The sequence below is a fragment of the Ruditapes philippinarum genome, unplaced genomic scaffold, assembly GCF_026571515.1.
Source record: "Ruditapes philippinarum isolate M1 unplaced genomic scaffold, ASM2657151v2 ctg93_1_1_1_1, whole genome shotgun sequence".
Classification (NCBI taxonomy): Eukaryota; Metazoa; Mollusca; class Bivalvia; order Venerida; family Veneridae; genus Ruditapes; species Ruditapes philippinarum.
In genome coordinates this window covers 257,721-279,404 of record NW_026860272.1, presented here as the reverse complement: position 1 = coordinate 279,404, position 21,684 = coordinate 257,721, and the positions used below count along the sequence as shown (strand labels likewise).

At 31.8% G+C, this 21,684-nt stretch overlaps 1 protein-coding gene across 1 annotated transcript; it reads right to left on the bottom strand.

The window, feature by feature from the left end:
- Window positions 1-3,030: 3,030 nt before the first annotated feature.
- Window positions 3,031-20,172, bottom strand: LOC132759470 (Golgi phosphoprotein 3-like). The gene is made up of 3 exons (XM_060751238.1): window positions 19,862-20,172; window positions 13,625-13,871; window positions 3,031-9,653 (listed from the first exon to the last, which is right to left on the bottom strand). Exons 1-3 carry the CDS (start codon window positions 20,057-20,059, stop codon window positions 9,229-9,231), a joined length of 870 nt encoding a protein of 289 aa, XP_060607221.1. The 5' UTR covers window positions 20,060-20,172; the 3' UTR covers window positions 3,031-9,228.
- Window positions 20,173-21,684: the final 1,512 nt, after the last annotated feature.

Here is a 21,684-nt window from a genome sequence, read left to right as displayed (position 1 = left end):
AAGGATCAGTTTTAGGATCAGGATCAATATTTGGATCAACTGTAAAATGCCTGTATCTTGCAAAAATGACAATAAATTTATTCTAAAATTTCATAAACTTGCTATTGCAAGTCTAGTTTTATCAAATTAATATTAGATATTTAATCTTTGAGGATAAACAATGAAGAATATTAGAGTTTTTAAATTTGATCCTGATCTTGATCCTGATCCTTAAATCTTTGTGAACACGGGGCCTGGTGTCCTTTCAGTGTTTCTGATTTATTCATTTTCCAGAATCTTCTACCTTTTCACGAAGGTTGAAGGTTTCTAAGTTTAAGATAGGCTAGTGGTCCTATTCCAGAAAGTATCATATAATCAAATGGAGGTAACTATTTCTGCTTCAAAATACCACACATGGAAGTCGTATTAGTCTCCCTTGTTTTCGAATGCATTTCTGATTTATGCTAGGCCAAGGGAAAAACACGATTTGTTTCCTATGCCCTACATCAGTATATCTTAAGAAGTATAATATATTTGGTGGCAGGGACGATTACTGATACAATACAGACCATATGGAGTGGAAAACCTCCCTTGGATTGTTCAATACTATGATTTTTTAGATCTTGGACATAGCAAACAAATTGTGTTTTTACTTTGGCCTCACACAAATCAGAAACGCATTTGAAAACAAGGGAGACTAATCAATCATTAATATTTGACACAAACATGTACATTGTACTATGAAGCAAAAATAATTACTTCCCTTGAATTAAATAAATGCCAACATCTCCTATTTGGATATTTTGACGTCCTACAAGAAGCTACTCCATTGCTTGGTTTTCATAGAATTCTCTTTTACCCTTTTTTTGTGAGCCCTGTAAAGAATAAATATCTTATCAGACTTACCTTGTGTATACACGTATGTTTAGAGGGTTAAACTAGCTGCAGAAATGTTGTTGCCAAACCTTTTTTCTCCCTGAACAGTAATACATGTATAATTATTTGGTATGAAAGGGATTTTTATTGCATTTTTTTGGTAAGTGATGGCAATTATTTTATTTATTTGGATTTCCAACAAAAAGATATAATACAGTGCAATCTCTCCAGAGCATCTCCTTGTAGTAGACAAAGAATTAAAGGGACTCCACTGAAGTTTTTTGACATGACGGAACTAAAAAAAATTTTTTTGAAATTATTACGCCATTTGATGTAGATCTATACTTAAAACTTATGTGCAAAATTTCAGATCATTTGCGCGCTCCGTTTTTCCAGAATAATTAATATAATAGTGAATGAAAAATGACCCAAAAATGAAAAGCGTTTAAACGCTTTTCTATCAAATCGGACTGAGAATAGCACAAACATATGATTTTCAATGTATTTCTTGTATATGTCTTGATTATATTTTATTTATATTTCTGTTTTAAGTGTTCCTGTTTATCTATGTGAAAAATTAAAATTTAATGTTTTTAGGCTTATAAACCTCAGTGGAGTTCCTTTAAATTGTTGTGGAAAGGTGATGCCCTACAGAGGTAAAATTTACCATGAATCGTAAACTTTGGGCAGACATGATACTGTTGGTGAGGTGAGGAAATTGCTCTACTGTGGGTTGCTAAAAGGGCTGCACTATTATACCTTATTGTAAAATAAAATTGACTTTGCAACAAACAAAAAAAACACGGTAACTGTTACTTGGGTCCCCAACATATTCCTTCACATGTCAAAAGTACTGGTTATTTTCAGAGAAACAAAAATCCCAAGCGAACCAAATAAGCTGTAAGTTTTGGTCACTTTCAAGCAAAAAATAAGTCTGTTTAAAGTAGCCCAAAGTGAACTAATTGTTTAAAAATTGAATTTATTGTTTAAACTAGCCCAAAGTGAACTCATTGTTTAAACTAGCCCAAAATGAACTAATTGTTTAAACAAGAATAAAATGAACTAATTGTTTAAACTAGCCCAAATTATACAAATTTTTTTAACTAACCCAAAGTGAACTAATTGTTTAAACTACCCCAAATTGAATTGTTTAAACTAACAAAAAGTGAACTTATTGTTTAAACTAGCCCAAAGTGAATTAATTGCTTAACTAGCCCAAAGGGAACTAATTGTTTTAACTAGCCCAAAGGGAACTAATTGTTTTAACTACCCCAAATTGAACTAATTGTTTAGACAAGCCCAAAGCGAACAAATTGTTGAAACTAACCCAAAGTAAAGTAACTGTTTAATCTAGCCAAAAGTGAGCTAATTATTTAAACTACCCCAAAGTGAACAACCCCAATTGTTTAAATCAACCCAAAGTAAACTTTTTTAACTAATCCAAAGTAAACTAATTGTTTCAACAAACCCAAATTAAAACTCAGTGAACAAATACCTATACATATTGTGTAAATGTCATTGCAAGTAGTCAACTGCAAAGTGGGTGTAACACTGTATAATATGTCAACTCATCATTGCCTTCAAAATTAATGAAAGTAAAAATTGAAAACCGCCATACTGCAAAATCATTATTATTTGTGGGACACTTATTTCTTTGGCATAACAATCTTAACAAGAAATGGATACACCAACTGCACCATTAACTATACTTTAAAGGAACTCCACTGAGGTACAAAAGCTTAAAACATAAAACTTTCATTTCTTACATAGATCAGCTGGTGCAATAAATAAATAATAACTGCAAAAGATAGTAAAGAAATATACCCAGAAATAAATTGAAAAATATATTTTTCTGCCCTTCCTAGCCTGATTTCGTGTGAAAAACATTTCAATGCTTTTCTTATTTTGGGTTATTTTTCACAAAAATAATTATTCTGGAAAAACGGAATAAGCGAAAAATCTGAAATTTTACACACAAGTTATAATTCTAGATCTTCACCAAATTGAACATAATTACTGAAAAATTATTTTTAATCCTGTCATGTCAAAAAACCTCAGTTGAGTCCCTTTAACATTTATATCATACAAAATGACTGGTCATTGTAAATGGGGAAGTGGGGTGTGGGCGCCGTGTGGGGGCATATTTTGGATTCAAGTAATATAACAAAGCTACAAAACATGTCATATAATAATTTATTTCACATAATCCATTGAAATAGACACCCAATTACATATAATATCCCAAAACAAGTAATGACAAAAGAGAGATAGAAGGGTGAATGTGTATTAACAAATGAGAAAGAATATAAATTTGACTCCTGACTTGAAGCTTTTCCCATATATTTCAATTCACTATAATGTGTCTATACTATAACAAAATCATTATCTACAAGTTAACTATAAAATGATTTTTTGTGAAAATAACTCTTTAAAATAATGAAAGTGTACCATAGATTCATAATGTATACAATACATATAACATGGATTGATGATTTTGAACCATAGATTTATTATGTATATATATGTAAAAATAAATTCAAACCCTAGATTTATTATCTTTACTACATAAATTGATGAATTAAAACCATAGATTCATAACGTGTACATCTATTTATTATCTTTAAAAAGATTGATGAAATCAAACCATAGATTCATAATGTAAACATAAATCCATAGATTCAGGTTTACATGTACAATATATACAGATATTCTAGCAGTACAATATTTACACAAAATAATCTATTCCGTGTAGTTTGTAGAACACATGTTAACACATAACCTGCTTGAACCTGGAGTGATCAGCCCTTGCTGCCAGTATAGAGCCAGGCCAGCCTGCGCATCCGAATAGTCTGACCAGGCTCTATACTGTTATTTACTCAATATTTTTATTTTGATACTGAAATCCCTTCAAATGGACTGTTCCTAATTTTAAACAGGGCAAATCCATTTCAAAACAATACAGCAGGTTAAGTGTTAACATTGATTGTCTCCCTTTGAAAAGCAATATATACCTGGGAGAAACTGTCAATAAAACCTTCAATTATCTCCCTTTGTACAAAAAATGTGTGATATATTTGCAATACTACAGAGAAAAGAAAAATTTAAAACATCGAATATAACTTCACTGTAAAGAAATTTTGCTTATTTTTGAAACAACAAAGTTACATTCAAAATGATACTGCCATATTAAGACTTACATTTGCATACTCTAGCCTTGAAAACAAAATGAATAACTTCAATGAATTCTATATTTAACTTTTTCACAAATTTAACCTTGACAAGTAACTTACAAGTGAATGGTCTCAAACAACAGCACATTTTTTCACCAAAAAAGCATGAATTACTGGAGAAACTTACTTGCAACGACAACTATATCAAAAATACCAACATTTTACATCCATGCTCTCAAGATTGTAATCTTTCATACTGGAAAAAACAGTGAGCTTCTTTTACAAAACCAGTATGGAACCCAGGCTAGCCTTCTATACAGACTGTGTTGATTCTTCACCCGTAGCTTCTAAATTTTAATATTTAAGGCCAGGAAAACTAATGACAGACTGTTTCTAATTCAAAGCAATGCTGGTTAAGGTAAAAACCCTGAATTTCAAGAATGGACTTGTCTAACTTTTCACTTTGAGACAATCCATAATCAATTTTAGGTATTTTAATGATTTATGTTAAGAAGCTGACCAATCAACTGTTTACAGTCCAGTCAGACTGTTTAAGATGTGCAGGCTCCAGTAGCCCCTGACCGGTTGCAAAAGGCTTTGTAGTTTTCAGTTCAAGCATTGCAAAGGTTAAATAAAACTACACTTATATAAAGCCAAATCATTAGTACTAAAAATAGATATATATCAATAGATTGAGTATAGATAATTATCTGCTTATAAACAATAATCATTTGTGAAAAGAAAAACTATGTATTTGTGACTTCTTAAGGCAAAATGACTTTTTGCACTCAGAAAGCCATTTCTCCAATATACCGTAAAATTCCTAATAAACGCCCATCCCCTAATAAAGGCCCCCAAGGCCTTTTGTTAAGAGAAACAATCTACTCATCAGTGCTGAACTCATGAGTAAATCCATAATTTCATTCAAATCATTCAGAATCCATTTTATTTTATAGTATGAACTTTAAAATCTTAACACTTTTTAATGTTATTACCAACACTTGCTAACACTAAATGTATTTACAATGATTTTTAGATTTAGGAAAAACTGTGTTGTAATAATAGCCCCCCTTTTGGAAAATGTTTAGCCCCGTGGGTGTTTAATAGGAATTTTACGGTACATTGTACATATACCTACAATGTTTTACATGGTGTTTTTACATGCAACAGATTCTTATGTTTACAAATTGTCCATAAAGGACAGTCACATTTGAAAAACACTTCCATCACACTTGTGAGACATACAAAAAAATGTCTATATATAAAATAGATACCATAGTATAGCAGTATCTCATGAAAGAAAAATATTTCCTAGAAACAAAGTTTGATAACTATGTTAAACGATTTAACGCAGCTTTTTTTCTTCTGTTACTAGTATTAGTTAATAAATAACCGACATTCATTCACATTCTATTATCAACATTATTATTGCCAAAAAAAAAGAAAAGAAAAACAAATAAGAACACATTAAAACACATGTCACACGCACTGAGCAAGAGATCAGTCACACAAAAATAAGCTATTAATCTTTAATACAAACAAAAACACATTCACAAAACACAAGTTAGTCTATCTTTTAACAATTCCAAAAAAATAAAATTAAATCTTACTCATTTTACTTATTCACAATCTACTTCTTTCATACATATATATCATTCAATTTTCTTTTTCTCGTAATTACATGTCACACTTAAAAAATACAATACGCCAGATAAAGTGGGAAAAAATGAATATGTAAATGATAGATTATGTAAACAGCTTTGTATGATGCCCATTTTCAGAACTGACTGTAAATAAAATAATTCAATATTTCTAGCTACTATACATATGTACATGTACAATCAAACAATTATGAAAAGTCTGGCAAAAACTTTGCACTTATATGATAAAATAGGTCTAATAAATAATTACCTCAAGTTAGGCAACCAGTCAACAAAAGCAAACATTTTCATTGGTCAATTTCAAATCAGTGCAGAAAGAGAACCATTTTATTGGTCTATTTCAAACTACACCTGAAAGTAAACCAAACAGTCTCTTTCATTGGTCAATTTCGAACAAGTGTTGAAAATCAATCAATCAGGTCATTTCATTGGTCAATTTCAAATGACTGTTCAAATTCAACCAATCAGGCATTGGTATTCCAGACTGGTCACTAAATGAGTTTCACCACTTAAAATATGTTCAGTCACGCCAATATACATCTCATAATGTATACCCAATTCTGTATTTTTCAAATATTATCCCACAATGCCTTTCATTTCAATATATCTTCTTTTTTTAAGTTTCAGATACATTACCCAACTATGATTCACATGTATTAATAAACATCTATCTACTTAACAATACAATTTCTAAGCATATATCAATAACTAAAGTGCAGTTATATAAGGAAATAACATCTTTTTTTAATAAGGGTAATAAAATAAAATTCAACAAACAGAAAAAATGCACATACTAACAAATATCACATTTCTTTATTAAGCACAAATCCTGGAATTCAGCAAGTTTGAATACACAAAACGTAACCATGCCATTAAATTAATACAACTGTGGATGGAGAAAAAAGCCAGTACCATTTAACTTTTTAAATGAAAAATTAAAAGAGGTTTACAAAAGCACTTCAGCATGTGGTGCGAACACTCTTCTATTTAGGGTAAAAATTTATAGAGAACAATTCAACTGCACCTTGATTGTTATGTTTTTTTGTATATTTAATTTAATATTATTATCTTGTATAAGGAAACAAGAATACTAATTTGATATCCGACTGGTTTACACCGTATTTCTCTTATTTAAACATTAAGGCTTATTTTATTAATAGTTAGTGATCGTAGATGGGTGGGGCAGGGAGTCAAATTTTATATAAACTTTGCTTTTCTCAAAAGACAAACTTCCATCCCCTAACATTATAGGACTGGTATGCAAATAGCTTTAGTAAAAGATATATTAGCCATACTAACAAGATGGTCATTCTCCAGCAGCTTTCAATGTTATTTACTTAAACCAAATTGATTTTAGTTTGGTCATGTAGGAAGCTGTAAACTTACAGAAACACTTTCAAATATGTTCCTGGAACCAACCAGTACTCGGCAGTATGTGTAAAGTTTCTTGCTCAAGAAAACAAAAACAGCTTGCCTCTGACAGGTTCGAACACATCCGGCCAGCAATCCTTAGACTACTAGTCTTACATAATCTACGTGACCATGCAGCCACAATATACACATTTTATTCAAAGCCATCCAAGGTAATGTACTGCTGACTACTCAATATTTACTTTTTTTATAACTGAGACCCCTTTTATTAAGAATGGACAATTCCAAGTTTAAATCAGAAACGGGTCCATTTAATAAATTTAGCAAGCTATAGAACGAGCAACAATAAAAGAAAAACACAAACAACAACAACAAATAATGATTTCAATTGAAACATCAATATAACATGTTGCCAGCATCTGCGTTATTCAAGTTTCTGATTCACATAATGTATATATATATAATATACGAATCAATACAGTATCTAAAAATTATTCTATATGCATAGTTTGTCCAGCATTCTTTTCCCCCATTCATATGGATATATGAAATACATGATTGAAAAAAAAAATACCTAATTTAAATGCTTTAACAATTATTCAGATATTGTAACAAACAAAAATAATAGCTATATCATCAAAATACAAACTTTATTGATAAACATTTTTAGAAATTCAGCTATCATTATGGAAAATTCTTTTTTTCTGTATCAAACTCTTACATACTTTACAGTGTTTTTAACACCCAGCTGGTGGGTTTTATATATAGCCAGTGGTCACTAATAATATAAATACAGAATAGAGAATTTCAGAGTTGCAGGCCGTCAAACAGTCTGCTAGTGATTTGAAAGCATTTCAATTTATCATGGTTTGACCTAGATACAAAATATAGACAGCAAATATTTGTCACCAGCAATTTTATTTTGGAAATAGGGCTTACGAAAAGCCCTGTATTAACATATATACATGTTTATAGTATGTTTTTTTAATGATACTGATGTAACTTTGCTTCATCTAGCTTTATTTAAAGTGACTTAAATTTAACCATCTAAATATATATATCCATAAATAAGTGTTCACATCACATTGTTAATAAATATAAATGCACTTATTTCATCATTATATATTTCTTTTGTGGACTTTCACTTTATAGCTCTTAAATATCCCCAAAATCCAGGTTGGTGCTTAAATGCATATATTATTCCAAATTGGCTTTTAAAATCTAAAAATAATTAACATGCTCGACATTATTTTTGCCATACAAAATGTTACTTCAATTCTAAAAGATAGCAATATACACAATTTCACTGGGATACAAAATATCTTTTTCTGATAGAAAAATATTTGAATTCTTTAAAATAACTTTTGAATAAGAAGAATTCACTTACTAGCAAGATATATCTTGTATGCATAATTAGTTTGGACTTGATGTCTTTTATACTAAATGCCCGACATATAGACAAATCATATATTATCTTTCATAAACTATTCAAGAATACTTCATGTTTATTATGTTTTGGTCCCTTTTCTAAATTTATACAAAGCATTAAAATAATATGCCCAAACAAAAGCCAATTGATTGAAAAAGAAATATCTTTGTTATCTAAAAATGCATTGACACAATTTCTTCTGTATCATAAAACAATAACCAAAATAAGTAGAAATTAACAGTTTATATAGTTAATATAAATTACTTCAACTGTATTCTAAAGTATTCTGATTCAATGCAAAATTGCAATTTTCAGTTTAGAGTAGTCCTCTAGTTTGACAGTTTCCTAGAAGTCTGTACTATAAAACTTTTTGAAAACTATGAAAATATTTTCCAGCAACTTGCATCATAAAGGATTTTCTCCGTAAGGCGAATACAACATACTTCATCATGTGTTTCAGGTCGGCAATTGGAACCCTATATGTTGAACTAGATCAACTAGTAGTCCCGACATCAGTGTTAAATTCCATAACATTGTTACTTTCCCTTCACAATTTTTTTTGACCAGTCAAATTTTTACACTGAAGCTGACCAAGTTTTTATTATCTAGTACATAACAAGGCTGACTTGCAAGTACGTTACACTTGTATCTGATTTCGTAGATATATTTTTAGAAGAGAAGTCAAACCCAAATAATTTACATAACAAGAAATCCCACAACAATAATTCTACGACATTCCGACTCATTTACTAAACGCGGCTATAACCGCCCACATCATCTCGTTAGTGCCGTCTTTCATTGATTCCGCATCAAAGTCCAAGTCAAGAAGTTCACGTACACGTTTCATCGCCAAATCATAGTCATCATCCGAGAGAGGCGCAAATGCATTTTCGAGCACGTCCGAGGCGTGTGCCAGGAATATAAGGGACATCATTCTTTTATTCATTCTGTGCGGATCGTTTGTCCACTGAGTTAAAACGGAATCCTGAACTTTTTTAATGAGTTTTTGTTTTATCACAGAGTCAACTAGTGGATGTGTCGTCATGTCGAACAAAAGGAAGTTCTGCTTCTCTGTCGTACAAACACCTTTCTCAACCAAATTTTTTGCCAGACGTTCTCGAACATTTCTCAACTGATATTTCAACTTTAGCGGGTTCCACGTTTCACCTGAAAGTCAGTGTAGATAAGTAAATAGAATGTTAACAGAGTAAATAAGTAATACTTATAAAACTTTAAATACTAATGCTGTAACCTCAGACTCAAAATATCAAATATAAGTAAAATATAAGTAAATTATAGAAATAGGCAAAATATGAAATATTTCACCATAAACCACCATATATCAAACACTGTCACCAACACATCAACGTTTATTTCTACATGTTTTCATTTAAGCTATTGGTCAGTTCTGTCCCAAAGTAAATACATAAAATTAAAAAATTTCTTTTAATCTATATAAATTGTACATGCACAATCTGGGTACTTAAAATGGAAAAATATGAAAAAGTTTAAAAGTTTTTAATTTTAAGGTCACTTTGCACAACAAAAAAGCTATCTTTCTGTAAAATGGAGTGAAGAATGGTCTAAAATTTTGCACAAAAGTTATTGATATAGATCTACATCAAATGGTATAACCACTCCCCCCATTCCGCCACCCCCAAATCCAGTCCTATCATGTCAATAAAGTGAATAAACCTCAATGGAGCCTCTTTAAGTATTAACTTCAAAATGTTATCAAAGACTAATATGTTTTGACCAACTTGCTCTTAGCCACAAGTGCACTCAACTTCAAGTTTTTGACATTCAAGTATACATTTTACTGACTGAAATAAATCATATGATGAAAATTTACTTAGGAAAAACGGGTAAATTTTAGATTACATTGGTACATACAAACTTTAATCCAGCGTATCGTTCAACTATAACCTACAGACATACTGACTTTATTAAAGAAGCCAAACTGACAATATCTGACTCATTCAGTATGCATGTACTTCCATTGAAGAGAAAATGCAGTCAGGTGTCTTTTTAGTATGCTGAGGGTTGTTGTAACTAAGTCCTTTATTTATATAAGTTACTACAGTTTTGCTGTCAACCGTCAAAGTATAAGAGGATCAATATGTAGTTCATTTGTATATCATCACCTTAGAGCAGTAACAGGTTAACTCTTATATAAATTATATAAGGAGCTAACCTGTTATTGCACTAAGGTTACCATATACTATTAATATGGAAATCAGATAGAATCATACCTTGTTTAAAAAACAAAACAAATTGGAATACTTAAATGGGGCGTTTTTCTTCAGTCAGCAAACTAGAAATGTATTTTAAAATCATACTATATGTAAATCACCGAACCATACAAAATTAAGCACCATTGACATACATACACTTGCACACTTCATAAAGTTTTATAATATTATGTGATGTTACTGACACATGAATGATGATTTTTTGGTGATATAAATGTATGCAATGGCCCCAGGTCTTAACAATTTAGATTTAATTAAATTTGATTTCCTAATATTACGTCAAATATCCTCAATATATCAGTTACTTTTTGAATTCATTTTTTTGTCTGTAACAACTTTTGCCTTTATAATTGGGAAATTTTAGCTTGAAACTTGTAAAAAAAACTGGGAAAATTCAACAAACCAGTTACATAACTTGCTTGTTTTTTCATATTAAAGTTCACATGTATCAATAGTGTTTATTTACATTACTATACATGTATGCCTAAAAATAAGACCAAATTGGCAGAAATCTTTACAATAATGAATATAAAATTTACTGTAGGGAATGTTTAAGCTCCAATTGTGAATTTTTACAATTCAGAACAAAGCAAATTTATTGTACAAATTCAGTAGGTTAAAATATAGGACAAGTCAGCTGTAATGCACTATTGAGTGATTTGAAAGTTTTTTTTTCCATTTCAGATGCTTTGCCAAAAATAGCCAACACTTTCCTGTAGTTAATATTCTGCCATAGCCTGTATTTTTATCAATTGGCAACTTGGTTTTACAGGGAGTTATACTATCTAAGGAAAATATCTACAAAAGTCTTCAATTTTTGTTGGCACTTTAGGCTTAAAGTTATACTATCTTTGGGAGAAAGGACGTTTAAAACGGTCTTACAATTTATAATGCCTTATTCATATATAAAATAATGATGACATAACAAAAGATCAAAATAGGATCACCTGCTTGCAACAGCCTAAATCATGACCAAATTTACCAATATCGAAACTTGACCATTACAATACAAATGTACAAACAACCGTCACACACGGTAGTTTTTAGTACAAAAATGTAAACAGTGTTGTGGAATCATATAAAAATCACAAATACATGTAGCAAATAAATTCAATAGAGATCATTTGTTTAAATCCTCATTTGAACATGACACAACAGTAGATACTTGTGTAACAAATCTATGCGTCAAATATCTTTGGCAAAAGTTTTGTATGTTTTTATCTTTGATTTTCCCCACTTTTTTCAGTTCATTTCCCATATCTTTTTCTAAGAATTTTTTTTTCTTCAGCTAATAATGCTATTTTGTGCTATTGTAACTACATTTGTAATAATGGGTAAAATGAATGTCATTTGCAGATCCAGAAGGAAGGAGGGGTGTGAAATGGGGTCATGATCCCCTTCCCTGAAATTTGACTAGTATTAGGAAGCTTTTGAGATTTTGATATCAACTTTTTTTTAATCAAAAACTAGTGAAAAAATCAGCAAAATTTTTATCCATGACCCCTTGTGGAAAACTAGTAAAATGTCAATCCTGATTTGACATAAATGCATGAAGCCATTACCCCTCATCGAAATTTTACAACCCCCTCTGATAAAAGTCCTCCAGTCTGGACTCGGCACCTGAATTTGATGACCATTTGTTTAGTGGGGACTTTTTTTTCTTCATAACATAAAACAGAACATCTGCCTCATAATCTAGGGACTCAATTTTTTTTATCATCAAACATATATTTCCTAATCATAATTAACATGTAAAAGTCTACAAGGAAGTCCCTATCACTTACCTATAGATGGTGTAGCTTTTTAGTCAATTAATAATTCAATGACATGTCATAAAACTGAACTTAATACTTCAATTAAAACATAATAAAAGTGATTAAATTCATAAATCAATACCTTATCTACCTCGATACCTGTACAATAATTATTTGATTTAACCTTTTGAAAATGAACAGCCAATTCCAATAACAAGATGTCTATGCTACAAGTATGTCAATTCTACAGCATTTGATTCAGTTATTTTTTCTAAAGCATTTAGTGGAAATCTACAGATGGAGAAAAACACAACGTACATGTACATGTATAAAATCTGCATAGCAATGAAAGTGACAACATTTAATCAAACAAAATAATGTAATAAATATTCTTAATATGCAGGCAAATGTGTTCCCTGTAAATTTCAAATCCTAGAATAGACACTGTTGCAGAGAATAGGTGCTTGAAGGAGGCTGTTTTTAGCAGTGACTAGGTCCTCCAGTTTCCATTAAATAGTTAACCAAGAGCAAGTATTCCCATCTGAATGCAACCAGTGACTGACTGAATTTCTTGCAAATTACACATTAATAACTTATTATGATCAGTTTGAAAAGAAATAGCAGAAACTTAATTTTTAATTTAGCATTATTCTATTTATACTAGAAAGATGTCATTTTATTATTTGACTCATTTTATGACTAGCTTGTGTAAATACACATGTAACATTTTCAACTAGCAATGCTAATATCCAGCCAAAACTAGAAAATCCAGTCTGATATTATATTCAAGAAAGACGTTAGTTACACACTTTATTCAGATGAGAGGACAATCTACTTTCTAAAGGCAAGGCTGTAAAATATGTCTTTACTATTGTTTTATTTCTTACCTTACATGTAAAAAAAAAGTATTGAACAAAATTTCTATAAAAGCTTTGCATCATGAGTTACAAATTTTTGCAACATAAAATCTTGCAATTAACCTAACAAGCTAACAGAAGATAACAGAAGATTCTGGAGACAGATGTTCAGCTGACCTATAAATCAATTGGTTATTTACAGAAAATACATCAAACAAGACAGCAAATTCTTTCAGAATATATTTTATCAGTATATAAAATCTAAAATATATTACCGCTGAGATATTCAATCCAAGACTGAACAGTTTCTGCCGGTTCGGTCTCTTTAATATGTTTTAATGCCTCGTCTAAAAGAACGTCCCCACAGGGTGTGGCATTTTTACAGTGCACTTTACGATTCAGCAGGCTTCTCCTGCGCATACCGGCTTTCTCTACCTCAACACGCCCTTTGAGCGCAAGTTCTATTAGTATACAACCACGAAGACCTGATGATATACAGTCATTCCAGAATGATGTATAACCCTGAAAACAGACAAAGTATTAACTTTGAAAAATTACAAATTTAATGTACAGTGTATGTAGTACAACATACAAATAGCTGTAAACAAACTTCCAGCTATCAGTCTGCACGAAAAACTTTTTATGGACAAAGACATTCGGGCTTGGTCCATTAAAATATCACATAGCCCGAACAAATTTTAGGTAGCCCGAAAATTCATACAAAATTTTTCATAATTTGGCCAGGTTTTCAAATTTATATATATTGTGAAGAAATTGATAAAAAGCTTTGTCAGTTGAATAACATTTATTTCTGATATTCTACACTGAAAGATAATAGATTTCTTTCAACTTCTTGTTGACTCATTTCCATAGGCTCATCTTCATCTATACCAGAATCATAATCCGAGTCGCTGTCTCTGTCAGAACATTCCCCGTGGTTATGATGCTGAAAATATTACGGAAAATAAACTGAAATTCATTGTTATTAAATAAGAATAAAATTTTTCAAAACAACACAAATGTTTTACTTTTTAATATTATAAGTATATTAAAATTCAAACCTAAGCTAACATGGCAAACTTGTGAAATGGATAGCTTTTCTTTGAAATCGGAACAGTCAATTTATAATTATTATTTAAAGTTTTAAGTGATTTCAGTATCAAAATACAAAAAAAATGGTTAGTCTAGACTGCAGTATAAAATTGAATACGGGTTGTAAAGGTAAAGAGCTGAATTCTGGTTGCTTGTTTTTTTTTTTTAATAAGTAAACAATTAACAACTTCATGAAAAATGTTTCAAAAAGTAGCAATATACCTCTTCAGCAAATACTTGTTCTGGAGGAGAACTTTCTAAAGGTTTGTCTGTGTTGATATCAGAATCTTGCTCTTGCTCTATAATACATGCATCTATGTGCGCCATTTTGACATTTTAATAACGCGGTATTTGATTGGCTTAAAATGTCTATGCATTATTTCAATAAGCTTACCCCTCTGGCGTTTTGGAAATACCAGTGTCAATACTCCGAAAAAAATCAATATGCTATACCCCTCTCGGCGGTTATAAATAGTATCGACGTATATTGGAAAATCCCGTGTCAATACCTCGAAGAAAATCAATATGTTCATCGTCGGATACCCACGATTGATAAACATGTCACATACATCGCCAAATCAGTTCTTCTGCAAGCAGATATCAATCATAAAGGAAAAATCACGCTGTAAAAGTAAATTATCTATACTTTCTTGCTGGAAATCGTTTAATTTTTCGATGTTAAACTTTTTATTACGTCATTGGTTGTCGCAATATTGTCTGTAATACCGAACGTCGTACAGAACGAGCGTTTTGATTGGTTTTAATCGCCTCATGAAATCGTGAGGCAGCCAATGAAATAGCTGCCTTTGACACACCTCTAATCGACTGAATATCGGCAAAAATTCCCACGGCTGATGAATGATAATGGTTCGGCCGTGGGTATCCGACGATGCAATATGTTATATCCCTCCCAGTCATTGTGTTTAAAATTCTATTTATAATCATTTCGGTTTCCCAAACAATGCAAGACCGTCGGACTATGTGCCCTGCCGTTTTAGCTAGCCCGAATGATTTTTTACTAGACTCGGGCTCGGGCTTTGCGTATTTTTCGCAGACTGAGCTATATCAGTGGATGCATCTGAGAAGATCCCCCTGCCGAGGGTAGCGACCTGCTTCTGGGCATGCTTGATTAAAATAAGTGGATGAAGACCTTGGGTGCCACTCCATGCATTACTTCAGGTATAAAACGATCACCAAAATCATCTAACCCAAGTAGAACCACCAAATGACCAATGTCCTGTAAGCTAGAGCTCTGGATCTAGCTTACTCGCATGAAAGAATCCAAAGCCTGTGTCAGGATTCAAACCCTAAGCGGTGAGGGGCAAGTTATTTTAAGTCAACGACCTTAACCACTCGGCCACGGACACCTCTCTGTGACACCATAATATTGTACCACAGGACTGCAAGACCAACTGATCTTGCAAACTGTCGGTCTAAATGTCTGGCTTTGGCTACATAATAAAATGTCCTAGCACAATTTGTTGGGCTAGTCATACTGGATCCCCAAGGTAATTTATGTTAGAATTTAGCCTCTCAACTAGGATTTATAAGACGTCAGGTTACAACTTAGCGATTTTGAAATTTAAACAAAATGAAAAAAAATATTCCTGATGAAAGTTGTTGTTCAACCGAAACAAGTAGAATTTTTTTTTGTATTTGTTTTTAAAAAGCAAAACTGAATATTTTGTATTCCTGGTTAATTTTTATCTAAGAAGAATAAAATCTATAATTTTCACATAATTTGCAGGTCTGAGCCTGACTTAGTCCAACTAATTGTACTGCGCGACGAGATATTGTGCTATTTTCGTGTCTGGGCAATATCTCGCCTCTACATACAACCTAAAAAGTACCTTTTCTGTGGTGAAATTTGCGCCGGGATTTTGAGCGCAAGCTTTGGACCGTGTAAAATCGTATTTGAATTCATGTTTGAATAAATTTGTTACGATACCTTTAAAGATTATTCATTTGTACATCAATTTCATGTTTTATTTGTGAAAATATTCCTAACATAAAGATTTTGATAGAAAAGTAAACACATGCACCATCAAAATAAAGACATCGCCGCTAATGTCACGTGACAAATACACTGTTGATAACTACACTGGTGTGTATGCGGTACTGCGTTACTGAGAAACGACGAAACACTCTTAGTAAAATATCAAGTTTAATGTTATATTTAAGACATTTATTTATGCAAAAATTAATAATTATGATAGGATGATAATATTATTTTATTGGAGCAGATGCACAACTTATTCGTTATTGTCAGAGCGTTCTTAGAAATATGAGAATCATCATAGCTACTCAAACGGACTTCTCATTGTTTATAAAAAAAATATTTTGTTCAGCTTTCCAAGTAAATATAGGACATGGAACGTATTGGTATCTATAGATTTTTTTCCCACGATTATGATGAAAATAGGGATATGTTAAGAGCTGAAACATGAGGTTTATATGTTTAAAGAGCAATGTACGTTTCCCTAGTGCCTTGGTGACTACGAAAAGACACCATTCTAAGGAATTTGACAGTCTGTTATTTATAATCAGGTTGATTAACTATAAAATGCAGGTTGATTAACTAGAGGAAAACTACTAAACGATACTTTCAATGTTCAAAATAATTTTTATCAATAATAAAACGAATAAATGTCAAACGCGGTGCCTCCACATGTATGTGCGGAAAAAAAACAACATTGGAATGTAAACTTCTTTTTTTTCTTTTTTTTTTTTTAATTTCTATCCACGCACGTCCATAATTCTGGACAGTTTACTCCAAAAAGCTTTCTGAAGATGTTTTTAGAAAGAAAAACACACACACGTAAGTATGAAAATTGTTTTAAAATGACAGTGGTAGCAGAGAAAAAATACTCGGAAATTAATTTCATGAAACAGGTGCCTGCTTCAAATTTTTGTTGTTGCTTTTTGGTTTGCAAAAGACTTTCATAATGTTGGTATAAAGATTTATATAATACATTTCATTTTTCTGCCGTCTTAGAAATGATTTTATTTTATAAAATACATGCAAGTCGGAGTGCGACGCGGTTATTTAGCAAAACGCTGCGCCGCTAATTTCTTTCACAGGCACTTGGTGTGTGGAGCTCAAAACGCCTTTAAAATAAAAAAAAAATCTATATTAAAAATTTTGTCAATCCCAGCACATGTACTGATCATATTTATAAAAAAAACTTCATATAAGCCGTTTTGAATTTTTTTTTATATTTCAACGGCTAAATAAATACACAAGATAAAAATGTCCGCCGGAAAAAATCTGCACACCTACCGTCAAAAACACCATGTATTTTATTCTGTTTCCAATATTTTCACATAATCCTTTGTCCCATTGACACAGAAGATATAATTATTCACGATGATGGTCAATTTGAAACTTCAACGTCAATATAACAGGCAAAATAAACACCGAGATTATCGCCATTTTACTCCATTTACAAAATCTTTCGACAAATTCAAACGTGGCTCCCCAGCTTTGACAAATATACATTTTATTTGGATTTTAAAGGCGTTTTGAGCTTCACACCCCAAGTGTCTGTGATTTCTTTGATTCTTGTCCAATCTTATAAGATTTAAGGGTTATGCAACAAGTTTACTCATTTTAAACAATAATATGATACAGATTGTTACTGCCCTAAATATAAAAGGTGTTGCTTTGGAAAACGAACTTATAAAATCGGTTAGAAATCACGGCGACTCTTCAGTACTTTTTTTTTCAATATTTTTTTTTAGTTTTTGATATAGAACGGAAATTAAGATTTTAACCTTCTAGTCAATTTAGATAGAAAACCAGAAAATAGTTCCTAATAATCAAATGTCACAACTCAAAAGTTAAAAAGTTGGCATATCTTGCGTAAATTCAGACCGTATTTGTAAGCCGGGAAACTGTACTGAGGAAACTCGGGACCGTAACACATTTAAATTCTTACCACCGTTTAAACAATTTTCTTAAATGTATTATAGAAAGAAATTTAAGCATAAGATTATCGTCTTTAAAACAAATCATCAAGTATATTCATAATTATAAATTGAAAAATAAATGCATATTACTATCTAAAAATAACTTTTCTTTTCAATTTGAACCGTGTCAGCATGGAAAATTGTTTAACTGATTCCGGAAAGAAATCACGGCTCCAATTTAAATACTTATCTATAAATCAAATTTATTTATTTAAAACTTAATCTTATAGATTTTAAATTGACACTAAGAAATTAAGTAAGGAAGAAACAGGACTGCGCATCAATTATAAATAGTGTCAACATTTCCAAAGTGTATATTGGCCAGCGTACCGGTGTCGGCGTTGTGGAATAGTTGACACATTTTAAAAATAAATATTCGGTTGAATATATTTTTTTTACCGGGACAAAAACTTATCTGGAACATCCCTTAAACAACACCCAATAGCCAAGCCAATACGGCATGCTATGATTACACGGATAAATGGTACATGTACACAGGTTCTTTCAGATACAGACAAACGAAAAATAGGCGCTCGGAGTAACGAGTTTTACTTTTCTGAAAACTGTTGAGGAATGAAAAAATAACGCAATATTTTACCATTTGAATTCAAAAAACTTTCATAGCGTAATGAACGTTTTGAAAACAAAACTTTACAGTTTACTAGGCAAGGAGTTGCTTTTTTTAATACGCAGCAAGTTGTGACTAACATAATTTACCACGGATTTTATTACATAAATCCGTGATTATACTAACAGATGATACTACAAAGTGGTGACAATAGACATTTTAATGAAATACATTATTTGTTTATCCTTTAATAAACATGTTTATTAAAAAGAGGACTAAATTAAAAGTCTCCCGCATCATTTTAATGATTTCAATCAATTAGAAAAATAATTAAAGATTATTTCCTGGCGATTTATTTTAATGTAGCAATAAATAAGATTAATAATAACAACATTAAAAAATAATAATTAACATTGTTTAATAGTTTTTTCATATTTTTTAGCCACGCAAAAAAAAAAGAAAACAACACGCACGGTACCGAACAATATCGATTTTTAGCGTACATGTTACATTACTGTAGCAACATCACAATATGGCGGCGTTGGTACACAAATGAGACGGTGAAATGAAACTAACGTGGTTTACTTTCTTCTAGGTTGATAGTCTGGCACTTTTTGTGCTGTTAATACCTTAAAATTGTATTGTTGAATAAATTCTTAGTTTAAATTGTCTGCATTTTCACATTTACACCGAAATTCACGTTTCACCACAGAAAGGTCTCCTTTTGGTTTTGACGTTAAAGCGAGATTCTGCCCCAGAACGAAAATATCTCAGAATCAAGCTTTGGCACGTCAATATATTTTGACTAAGCCTGACTGACATGCTGAAAATGACATCTTTAGATTTGTATGACCTTTAAATCGATTTAACTAAAATAAACAACCTCTCTGTCTTTAAGGCCAAGCAACAGTATTTCTTCCATCAACGTCAATCGTGTCTCTTTCGAGTCATGTTCATCCTCGTCCACGTCTTCTACGGGTGCATTTTCATCATGATCGTTATTTGTACCACCTTCAGCACCATCTTTACCTGTCCGCCTTCTTTGGATAATACCGCTTGTCCTTTGTGTCAGACTTGTCATGTTAACGGTAAACAATATCTAAAATGGGCAGCAATTTTGTTATTTTCCTGGGTGTTTTCGTTGATTTCCCCAGATTGTTTTCAAGATGGCGGAGATGACGTTTACTGAAGGGAACATCGGTTTGTGATTGGTTATATTTATAAAATGATTTTGTCGCATTTATTTTTAATTTCTGAAACAATAACAAATATTTTCTTATTAAATCACTCTTAATATACATAACTAGCAAATAATTAGAAAAAAGGTATTTTTAACAAACATTTTTCTGCCTCATATTTGAAAACCTCTACCATACTGTTTCAGATCTCTGGTCCAAAACTTAGAAAATTAATAGTTTAATGTAAAAGCATTATGGACAGAAATCTCTAAATCTAAGTCTTACATCTACGTAGTACCTAAAAAGGTTAATAAAATAAGGGATATAGATATTATCAATATAATATCATGTTATAGAACTATATGTCTCTGATAAAATCATGTGAAAAATAAAAAAATTCGACCAATATGTTAAAAGTATCAAAACTGAAAGCTGTGGTTTGGCACCCCTCAAATCAGAAGGTCAAACATTTACTGATCCAATTGCAAAAGCAAATATCCTTAACTCCCAGTTTGAGTCTCTCTTCTCTTGGCCTCAGCCCCTTAGCTTATCCCAGGCTTGCAAACAGAAGCTAAACAGAAGCTTATTTCAAAACACCACCCAGTATCGATATCGGAAGATGGTGTGAAGAAACATTTAAAAGGCCTAAACCGAAATAAAGCTTCTGGTCCTGACCAAATATCCCCTAGGTTACTAAAAGAGCTCCATCAAGATACCAGTTACTCCCATACTGACCCACATCTTCCAGATCTCACTTAAAACAGGTATTGTCCCAGAAGACTGGAAGCATGCGATAATTGCCCCAGTTTACAAAAAAAGCCCAAAATGCAAACCCAGCAATTATAGACCAATCTCCCTCAAATGTATAGCGTCCAAATTGTATGAGCACATCTAAGTGTCCAATATTACGTCCTTTTAAGATAAGCACAACGTCCTTAGCCCCTATCAACATGGCTTCAGGTCAAAACGGAGTTGTGAGTCCTAGCTAGTAAGTTTCTCCCAGGAAATTCATGACAATCTTGAAAGTGGCCAACAAACTGATGTCATAGTCATGGATTTCAGTAAGGCATTTGATAAGGTGGACCATCACAAACTTGTGCGTAAATTAGAAAGATTGGGTATAAGTTATGAGGTTACAAATTGGGTCCATTCTTTCCTTAAGTCACGCCCCCAGCAAGTTGTAGTTGAAGGTCAAAAATCAGGAATTCTACCAATCCTCTCAGGTGTCCCCAAGGCTCGGTACTATAGGTCCCTGCCTTTTCCTTTCTTACATAAACGACCTCCCGGATAGTGTCAAAGGTAAAGTTAGACTCTTTGCAGATGATACTGTTGTCTACCTAACCATCAGATCTAAACAAGATGCCCAAACCCTCCAAGATGACCTTCTTGCTTTAGAAACATGGGAAAAAGACTGGTCCATGGAGTTCAAATGTGAAGTTCTCAGGATAACAAGTAAAAGAAACCCTGTAATATTTCCTTATACCCTTCATAACATCAAACTAAACTCAACTCAAGAAGCAAAATACAT

Bases quoted from the DNA above. Each gene is read 5' to 3' on its own strand.
- LOC132759470 (XM_060751238.1), bottom strand. From the start codon at position 20,059: ATGACAAGTCTGACACAAAGGACAAGCGGTATTATCCAAAGAAGGCGG. The intron at 13,872-19,861 runs GTTGTTTATTTT...GTCTGTTTTCAG, and splicing joins TTGGCCTTAAAGACAGAGAG to GGTTATACATCATTCTGGAA. The intron at 9,654-13,624 runs GTAATATATTTT...ACTGACTTTCAG, and splicing joins TTGGATTGAATATCTCAGCG to GTGAAACGTGGAACCCGCTA.